The sequence below is a fragment of the Pyricularia oryzae genome, chromosome 6, assembly GCF_000002495.2.
Source record: "Pyricularia oryzae 70-15 chromosome 6, whole genome shotgun sequence".
Taxonomy (NCBI): Eukaryota; Fungi; Ascomycota; class Sordariomycetes; order Magnaporthales; family Pyriculariaceae; genus Pyricularia; species Pyricularia oryzae.
Window position 1 is genome coordinate 3,482,206 of NC_017853.1, and position 9,484 is coordinate 3,491,689.

Here is a 9,484-nt window from a genome sequence, read left to right on the forward strand (position 1 = left end):
TGGCATTCCTTTGGAGGGAGGGCCTACGCCTTTTCGTATTCCCGTGTTTGGCCTCCCTGGCGCGCATTCTGTCGGTGGTAGTCGGTGTTTGTCTTCTTGGGTTTCCTTGTCTTAAATTTTAGCCGGCCCCGGGACGCAACGGGTTTTCGTGGCTGACATCATTTAGGCAAAGCTCCTCGACAATGTTGCAGGGGGGGGGTGTTTTTTTGGCGCCTATTTTGCAACGCTTCTTGGCCGTGTCTGGTAATCTTTTTTGCTCGTATTGATCTGGGGAAACCGGGTACAAAAACAACCACAGCCGCTGCAAGACACACGTGTGGAATTTTCTGGTAGAAGCTTCTGACGGCATCTTGCCATCTGCGATCCCCCGGTCGGGGGGGTCCTACCCAATCAATCCTTCTCCTCACACGCTGTTGGATTCGAAATGTTGGAATTGTTCTGTCATGCTTTCCGGGATAACATACCGTCTTACCGTCATCTACTTTTTCCGTTCGAGCTGAGGAATTCTTCTTCGCGTTAGACACGGCTCAATTCATCCGCTTACATGTTTACGCATTCTCTCCCCTTTCACCAACACGCGTAATGCAAAATGTCTCTGATCTTGGCAACATTGGTGGCCGCCTTTCCCGGCTTGGATACAACTTGTACTGTGCGCGCCACATCGGCCCGCTTATGCCATCCTACTCCAAGATGGCTGACACGACGTTTTTGTGACACAACAATTATGAAATTCAAGGCGCGTCCTTTTTCTTGCTTTGCAGCGCATGAACTGGTCATGCGTGGTTGGCACTTTGCACCTTTTTTCGTTTCTTCAGCTGAGTCTTGGGTCACCAAACAGAATTACCATGTGTTACTGTGTCGTCTCTTAGTGAGCGGCGTTCGTCGTGACACCAAAATTTCTTGACCAGAGTAGAATCATCTCTGCTCATATAGCCTCGCTAAAGTAGAACAAGGTCATTTCTGGCTTTTGCCATTTAAACAGCCGATTTACGGCGATGACGCTCGAACAAAAACAGCTTTCTATTACAGTCCTTTCCCAGGGAGAATCCACAAAAGCCGTTTATAGCCAGTAAGTTTTGAGGGATGATAATTCTGCGTGGATACTTGAACCAGTTAACAGAACCGGAAACCTCCCGGCTGTGCATTCTATACTCAAGCGTCAAGACCTGTATGTTAGATTTAGATTCCAAACTTGCGGGAGAGGCCACTTTGGTTTTGCAAGTGTTGTTAGTTTGTTACAGATTTCCCTGTCCGAGCAATGAACATTCATTTCGGTTATTTGCAATGCAATCTGAAGACTTGTGTAAGATGTGTCTGTTAATCACTTAATGGCTTGGCAATACATATAGAGAACTTGAAGAAACCCTATTGCAAATATTCCAATGCGGCCTTTACGGGTGCTCAACTTCCAGAACACTATTGGTGGCTATACCTGTCGCTCCTTTTAATCAAAATTTCCACTTGATTCTTGCAACTCGCTCAAGACTAACCATTAGAAACAAAGTTATGTGGTTTCGAAAAGTATTTGAATCTCATTCTATTGAGTGCCTTGATAGAATTTCAATATGTAGTTGATTGGCATTTGTGCCAAAAGTAAGCGTTGGGATCATTACTGCCGCGACTGCATTTTTCGCACCAAAATAGATATTCGGTAACGTTGGGCTCCACATCTCCGACCCCCCTAAAGTCCGGCCCCTAAAAATATCTACTCAGCCACGTCAACCCTTTGTTTTATTTTATAAATATCTAGACGAATTTTTCACTTTAGAACTTGATTTTTGAAGATTCTTGCTCCAAACCTTCCAATGAAACAGTACACTGAAAATCAGCTTCTTGCTGCCATTTCTGACATAAGAAATGGCAAATCAGTTCACAAAACCTCGCAAAAATGGGGTATTCCTCGGAGTACCCTTCACGATCGTTTAAAGGGGGCCCAGTCAATTCAACAAGCGAAAAGATTTTGTCAAAGGCTTTCACAGGAGCAGGAAACCTATTTGGCAGATTGGGTACTTGCGCAGGCCGCGTTAGGCCTTCCGCCAACGCATCAAGAACTACGCTATTTTGCGGAACGAATTCTTCAGGCCGCCGGAGAAAGAAAAAGCCTTGGGAAACATTGGGTTAGCCGTTTTATAGCCCGATATCCAATTTTGAAAACCCAAAGACCCCGGCGAATAGAAAATGCCCGGGTTAATGGGGCTACAACCGAGGTAATTAAATCTTGGTGGTCCTATTTGAAAAATCCCGTTGTCGATACTATAAAACCGGCCAACCGTTGGAATATGGACGAAACAGGTATAATGGAAGGCAAAGGATCTAATGGCCTGGTGTTAGGGCGTAATAAAATCCGGCCATTACAGCGAAAAGAGCCTGGAACGCGGGGTTGGACGAGCATAATCGAATGTGTATCAGCTACGGGGGCTGTTATACCTCCCCTCGTTATATTTAAGGGGAAAAACGTACAGCAACAATGGTTTCCAGCTGATTTAAGTCCTTTCGATACCTGGCAATTTCATGCAACCGAAAACGGGTGGACAAATAATGAAACAGGTATCGAATGGTTAAAAAAGGTGTTTATTCCGTATACCCAACCTTTAACCCCTGAAAAGCGGTTATTAGTTCTGGATGGCCATGGATCACATATAACGGACGAATTTATGCTTCTTTGCTTGCAAAACAATATTCAACTCCTATATTTACCCCCTCATTCGTCACACGTTCTTCAACCGTTGGATTTATCGGTTTTTGGGCCGTTAAAGGAAGCTTATCGACGTCACCTGGGATTTGTAAACCAGTTTTGCTGTTCAACGGTTGTTGGGAAACGAAACTTTCTACTTTGCTATCGAAAAGCCAGATCAAAAGCATTTATAGCAAAAACCATTCAATCTGGTTGGCGTACGACGGGGTTATGGCCGGTGAACTTGGCAAAACCACTTTTAAACCCTTTTTTGTTAGAAAATAGCAACGCCAACGTCGAAAAAGGTAAAAATAACGGCTTCCAAAGGGATAAAACACCGGAAAGCCCAACCCAAAAAATTAACGACCAGTCTTTACTTATTTGGAAAACCCCTAAAACGACCCGAGATATTCGACTTCAACTACAGGAAATTTCCCGGTCCGAAAAAAGTAACGCCACTTCACGGCTTTTGTTTGCAAAAGTCCAAAAAAGCTTCGAAACCAAGGATATCTTATTGGCTGAAGCTCAGCAAAAAATCAGTTTGTTAAAAGCAAAATTGGAGGCGGTACGGCCGGTCAAAAGGAAAAGGGTGATTCCGGATCCCAACGAGCTTTTGGTCAGCAAAAAAAACGTTTATGAAGCACAGGAAAATAATAGGGACTGTTTAGAAGCTTTGAACGATGGAGAAGAGGTTAGCGAACCGGGAGAGCCTGACAATGATTGTATTATTGTGCGTTGATAGGTTTACATTTAAATCGGTTTATAAAAGGGGTATTTCGTCGTTACATTTTTCAAGGGGGCCGGACTTTAGGGGGGTCGGAGATGTGGAGCCCAACGTTACCTCTTCTGCGGTTCCGATCGTATGCAATATCCAGAATAGTCGTGGACACGTCTACTTGAGTAAATATGAGAAAAGACGGCCGAATATGAAATTCAAATTCAGAGACTGTAACTTTTACATAAAATACCGCCATATACTTTGCGGAGATATAGCTTTGCTTGTAGTGAAACTGATAGCATGTACACATAACGTTGCGTACCCCCTGTTCGGCACCCCCCCTGTTCGGCACCCTGAAAATCTAACAACGAAATGCCTACTTTTATAAACTGATTTAAATATAAAATTATCAACGGACAAAAATACAATCGTTTTCACGCTTCTCCGGTTCATTAACCTCTTCTTCATCAGCTAAAGGTTCCAAATTTTCTATATCATTTTCCTGCAATCCAATAATGTTCTGTTTGTTAACCAAAAGCTCGTTTGGATCCGGAACCACCCTCCTCCTTTTAACCGGCCGTATTGCCTCCAGTTGTGCTTCCAATAAGCTGATTTTTTGCTGGGCGCTAGCCAAAAGGGTATCTTTGGCTTCGAAGCTTTTTTGGACTTTTGCAAATAAAAGACGTGAAGTAGCGTTGGTTTTGTTGGATTGGGAAAGTTTTTGCAGTTGAAGTCGGATATCTCGGGTCGTTTTAGGGGTTTTCCAAATAAGTAAAGACGGGTCGTTAATTTTTTGGGCTGGGCTTTCCGGTGTTTTATCCCTTTGCAAACCGTTGTTTTTATCTTTTATAACGTTGGCGTTGCTATTTTCTAACAAAAAAGGGCTTAAAAGTGGTTTAACCAAGTTTACCGGCCATAACCCCGTTGTACGCCAACCAGATTGAATGGTTTTTGCTATAAATGCTTTTAATCTGGCTTTTCGATAACAAAGTAGGAAATTTCGTTTTCCAATAACTGTTAAACAGCAAAATTGGCTAACAAATCCAAGTTGACGTCGATAAGCTTCTTTTAACGGCCCAAAAACCGATAGATCCAATGGTTGAAGAACGTGTGACGAATGAGGGGGTAAATATAGGAGTTGAATATTATTTTGCAAGCAAAGAAGCATAAATTCGTCCGTTATATGTGATCCATGGCCATCCAAAACTAATAACCGCTTTTCAGGGGTTAAAGGTTGGGTATACGGAATAAACACCTTTTTTAACCATTCGATAGCCGTTTGGTTATTTGTCCACCCGTTTTCGGTTGCATGAAATTGCCAATTATCGAAAGGGCTTAAATCCGTGGGAAACCATTGTTGTTGTACGTTTTTTCCCTTAAATATAACGAGGGGAGGGAGGGCAACGCCCGTAGCCGATATACATTCGATTATAGTCGTCCAACCACGCGTTCCGGGCTCTTTTCGTTGCAACGGCCGGATCCCGTTAAGCCCTAATACTAGGCCATTAGATCCTTTGCCTTCCATTATACCGGTTTCGTCCATATTCCAACGGTTTTCCGGTTTAATAGCGTTAATAACCGGGTTCGTAATATAAAGCCACCAAGATTTAATTACCTCCGTAGTAGCGCCATTAACCCGGGCGTTATCTATTCGACGGGGCCTTTGGGTTTTAAGGATTGGATAACGAGCCAAAAAACGAGTTATCCAACGTTTTCCAAGGCCTTTTGTCTCTCCGGCGGCTTGAAGAATTCGTTCGGCAAAAAAGCGTAATTCTTGATGCGTTGGCGGAAGCCCTAAAGCTGTTTGGGTAAGTACCCAATCAGCCAAATGCTTTTCCTGTTCCGTGGAAAGCCTTTGAAAAGGGCTTTGTGCTTTTTTATAAGGTTGAGAACCTTTAAGTCGACTTTGAAGTGTAGACCTAGGTATTCCCCATTTTCGGGAGGTTTTTGCAATTGGATTGCCATTATTGACGTCGTTAATTGCAGATATAAGCTGTTTTTCAGTATATTGCTTCATTGGAAAATGGAGAATTAAAATCAGAAAAAAGTAAATCCAAAAGTGACAGATTCATCGAGATATTTATAATAGAAGTTGGAGGATAAAAATAAAAGTGTTGTTATTTTTGGGTGCCGAACAGGGGGGGTGCCGAACAGGGGGTACGCAACGTTAGTCAACAGAATGCTTCGACTGACTGGCGAACAGAAGCAGGGCTAAACATAAATAAGTTATAATGGCACTTTCCCCAAGTCATATGCCCTTTATCTTTAGCAAATTCATCTGACTGACAATACTACAAGCTGTAAAATTTGTGCAAGGTTCTGCTATAGCATTATCAACAGTTGCAGGTCATAATGGCAGCTTGACCACTAGCCTGGCTGCAGTATATGTGAAAATAATGCATTGACATGTTGAAAATCCTAATGGTTGCTGACCAGTCGGACCAGCATGCACATTCGGTGTAAAAACCGTAAAGGCTGCACCTGTCATGCCTGATTCGGGAGGACGGCTGAACCCGCCGGGTGCGGCACCAGGGTCTTTCTTGAAATGGGATGACATCTGACCAGAGTCGGGGTAAAAGTTGACGCGTTTAGGCGTTTCAACCCTGCACGGTGAGGCACAGTAGCCGTAATCTACATTTCAGGATGGCAAGTTCAGCTATTACTTTGAACTACTGTTACTGTCTCATCTTATTATTACGTGCCGCTTGACTATTGGTAGGCTTTCCACCCGAGCCACGTAATGAATTTCACCGCCAGTTTTCGAGGGGAATGTGATAAAGTATGACTGGTAACGTACTAAGTTGAGAATAGCGACCATCGTGATCTTACCAAATGGTCGCACCCACTGGCTTCAGCCCGGGTCTGAGGGCGGTGAGCCGACATGAGCTGGAGCTACTCACCATATTTTCACCGAATGCTCCGAGCCTGACCGAAAAAAAGACATGTTACGTCTGAAATCAGCTAGACCTGTCAGCGCCAAGCTTTGCTGAAGAAGCTGATGACTTGGACTCGGATGGGAATGAAGAATACGACCATTTTGGGATTGCTAAAAGCCAAAAAGGTTCATTACAAGTCAATAGGAGATACGCGGATACGAAGAGATGAATTCTTGATTTTATCCAGGAGGCCTGGCCATATTGCACGTTTGGCACGCTTTATAAGCACGGAGTAAGCCTGCTGGTGATTTGTAAGTGCTCCACACACTTTAAATCATTGCAACCAGTTTTCATAGCACTTATACCGCTGTAGACATAAATGTCACCCCAACGACGACCATCTTGTACCAGCGTGTGATGGGCTTTTTTCTTATTGCCAGCCCAAGCCTGTGCACTGTACTACTCGACAGATCAGGTCATGGGACTCCTTATAAGATGAGACATTTATGGTAGGTCACACGGGAGCCAAAGGAAGCTCGGGGAGATCTTGTTTCCGCGAAATGCAGCTTCCTTCCTGAAAGGCTGAAACTCGCCCTTGGTAGACTAGTTCTCCTTGACAAATCGTTGCAGACAGTCCCTTACTACCTTGGAGACCACAGGAGTTTTATTCTTTTTCTCGACAACATCATTAAAAATTATATTATAGTACATCTCAATAGTCCAAAGAGAGGCAGCCGAAATGCCACCACAGCCTGCTCTCCCAGTTCCGCCTACAAAAACCAATCACACTGCAGTCAGCCGAATTTACATCTTGAGACCGCCCGTCCTGCTCGCAAAGAAGCCCTCGGGATCGACAGCCTGCCTCGCCGCCGCCGCCATCTCCCTGCTCTCCGGCCTGAGCCTGCCAAAGTAGTCCTGGCGAAAGTAGGCATCGTTGGCAAACAGGGGCAGGTACGCATCGGCCGGCAGCTCCCCGGCGGCCTGGCCCGCGACCACGCGCTCCCTGACGCCGTTGTACGTGTCCTGCAGCGCCTGGTCCACGACCCGGCGCTCGGCGCCCTCGAGCAGCCAGCTGTAGTTGTACTCCATGACGATGAGGTCGGCGTCGTCGTCGAGGTCCAGCAGGTCGCCGCTCTTGGCCCTCGCCACGGCCGCCATGGACCGCGGGACGGGCTGGTACGCCGTGCTGGCGATGAGGCCGCCGACCTTGAGCAGGGCGGGCGTGCCGACGTCGCGCCAGTTCCTGTGCACGTCCTGCAGGGTGGAGGCGGCGACGGTGGACGAGTTGGCCGCGCCCAGGGACGGCATGGGGATGGTCTCGGTGCCGATGGTGTAGACGCTGCCCTTGAGCACGGCCCAGTTGTTGAAGCCGACCAGCTCCGCGTAGGTGCGCGTCTTGGTGGTGTCGGACCAGGGCTTGATGGCCTTGAAGCGGTCGAACACGCCGGCGGGGGGCTGCTCGCCGTTGTAGTACAGAAACATGGTCCAAAAGTCGACGGCGCCCAGCCCCGTGCGCTCGGCCGTCAGGATGATGCCGGCCTTGGGGTCCGGATAGTGCATGGCAAAGTCGGCGACGGCCTCGAGCAGCGCCGCGTCGGTGGCGGGCGTCGCGTTGAAGAAGTAGTTGCCGCCCCACACGGTCCCCTGCTTGTAGGCCTTGACGGTGAAGCTGGTGACGATGCCGTACGCGTTGCCGCCGCCCTTGAGGGACTTGAAGAGGGACGGGTGGCTGTCGCGCGTCACGTTGATGATGGTGGCGTTGGCCAGCACCAGCTCAAAGGACTCGACCGAGTTTGCTGCCCAGCCGTATTCGGTCGACATGAAGCTGAGGCCGCCTGGATTTGATTTCTATCAGTATAAGCAAGACATCGCCCATCAGGGGCTGTATGAATTCGCCCCAAATAAACTCACCTCCCAGCATGTAGCCTCCGACTCCGACGTTGCCCAAACGGCCACCCACAATGGAGTAGCCAGAGCCATCAAGTTTGTTGGCCACCTCATCCCAGCGGTTACCCGGACCCAGCTTGGCCGTCTCGGTGGCGGTATCAAGCTCGACCTGGTTCAGGCTGCCGGTCGAGATGAGCGGGCCACCGTCTATGCTCGCAAAGTAGAGGTTCGGGTTGTGGCCGCCAGACTTGATGGCAAACGTCTCATTGGTCTCGCCGAGAGCCTCGACGATGGCGGCGACCTCCTGCGCGTTCTTGGGGTACAGAATGCAAGAAGGGTGGAGTTTTCCGCACCCGGTGCTCTTTTAGTTTCATGATGCAAATGTTAGCCCCTGCAGCTACCTTGGTGACATAATATGCAACAGCTGTGACATGTATATCTTACCCAGTATTCGAGCTGCTCCCCCGACCATTTCGCAGTGAAAGGCTTGACGATCTCGATATCGGGGGCTGAGATCGGAAGGGTGCTGCAGATGTCTGCGCGAGCCCCGTGGAGAAGCAGTAGCGAGGCCGCGACGGCCTTGGGGACATTGAACATGATTTTGCCCTAGAGAGTGATATTGGCAATGGCAAGAGAATGGACCGGGGGTCAAGCGAATGACTGTCACGGGGGGGCTGGGTGAGGAGAGAGGCCGGTAACAATTCCCATCACCGTCGACCGACCGGCAGACCTTTTTATACATTACATACGTGTACACTACACCAAAACCCTCCCAAACGATCCTCATAAGCAACATCAAAGTCCCCCCGGTATGCCAATGTAAGAGCACCCATCACACGATCAAACCCCACAGCGATTGACGGGCTTGACTCGCCAGACGGTCGGCAGCCAAAAGGTAGGCGAGGACTGTACTGTAATTAGTAAACCATCTTGCTCCGCAGGGGTTGTCGGGGGAAATTTCGTTTCCGTCGCCGTACGGGTTCGCGCTAGTTCGGCTTTGGCCTTGGCGGGACGAGATCATCGACACTTATTTCCCTTTTTTGACTCCCGGACAAGAGTTGCAGACTTTTTTGCTCTCAGGAAGGTGTGCCGAACTGCGTGTCTTGTTTGCAGCGAGTGAACTCGGTGGAGGAAAAAAGACGTGACCGTTGAGTCGTCGAACAGCATGGGCTACAGTGGAGGAGAAACCCGGAGATTGAAGATCAGCAAACCCAGAGTGGACGACAATGACAGCGGGTATGCACATGCACACCGTTTCTGTTGTGTCACCAATTTTTCTAGTTGTTGTGCGACAAAAACCGTCATGATTTTTTTTTTCCATGTAAGCAA

At 47.7% G+C, this 9,484-nt stretch overlaps 1 protein-coding gene across 1 annotated transcript; it reads right to left on the reverse strand.

Moving 5' to 3' along the window:
- Nucleotides 1-6,943: 6,943 nt before the first annotated feature.
- Nucleotides 6,944-8,752, reverse strand: MGG_09376 (FAD binding domain-containing protein; the record flags this gene model as incomplete). Its single annotated transcript, XM_003720190.1, has 3 exons — nucleotides 6,944-8,103; nucleotides 8,180-8,516; nucleotides 8,600-8,752. 3 exons carry the CDS (start codon nucleotides 8,750-8,752, stop codon nucleotides 7,073-7,075), a joined length of 1,521 nt encoding a protein of 506 aa, XP_003720238.1. The 3' UTR covers nucleotides 6,944-7,072.
- Between the last annotated feature and the right edge of the window lie 732 nt (nucleotides 8,753-9,484).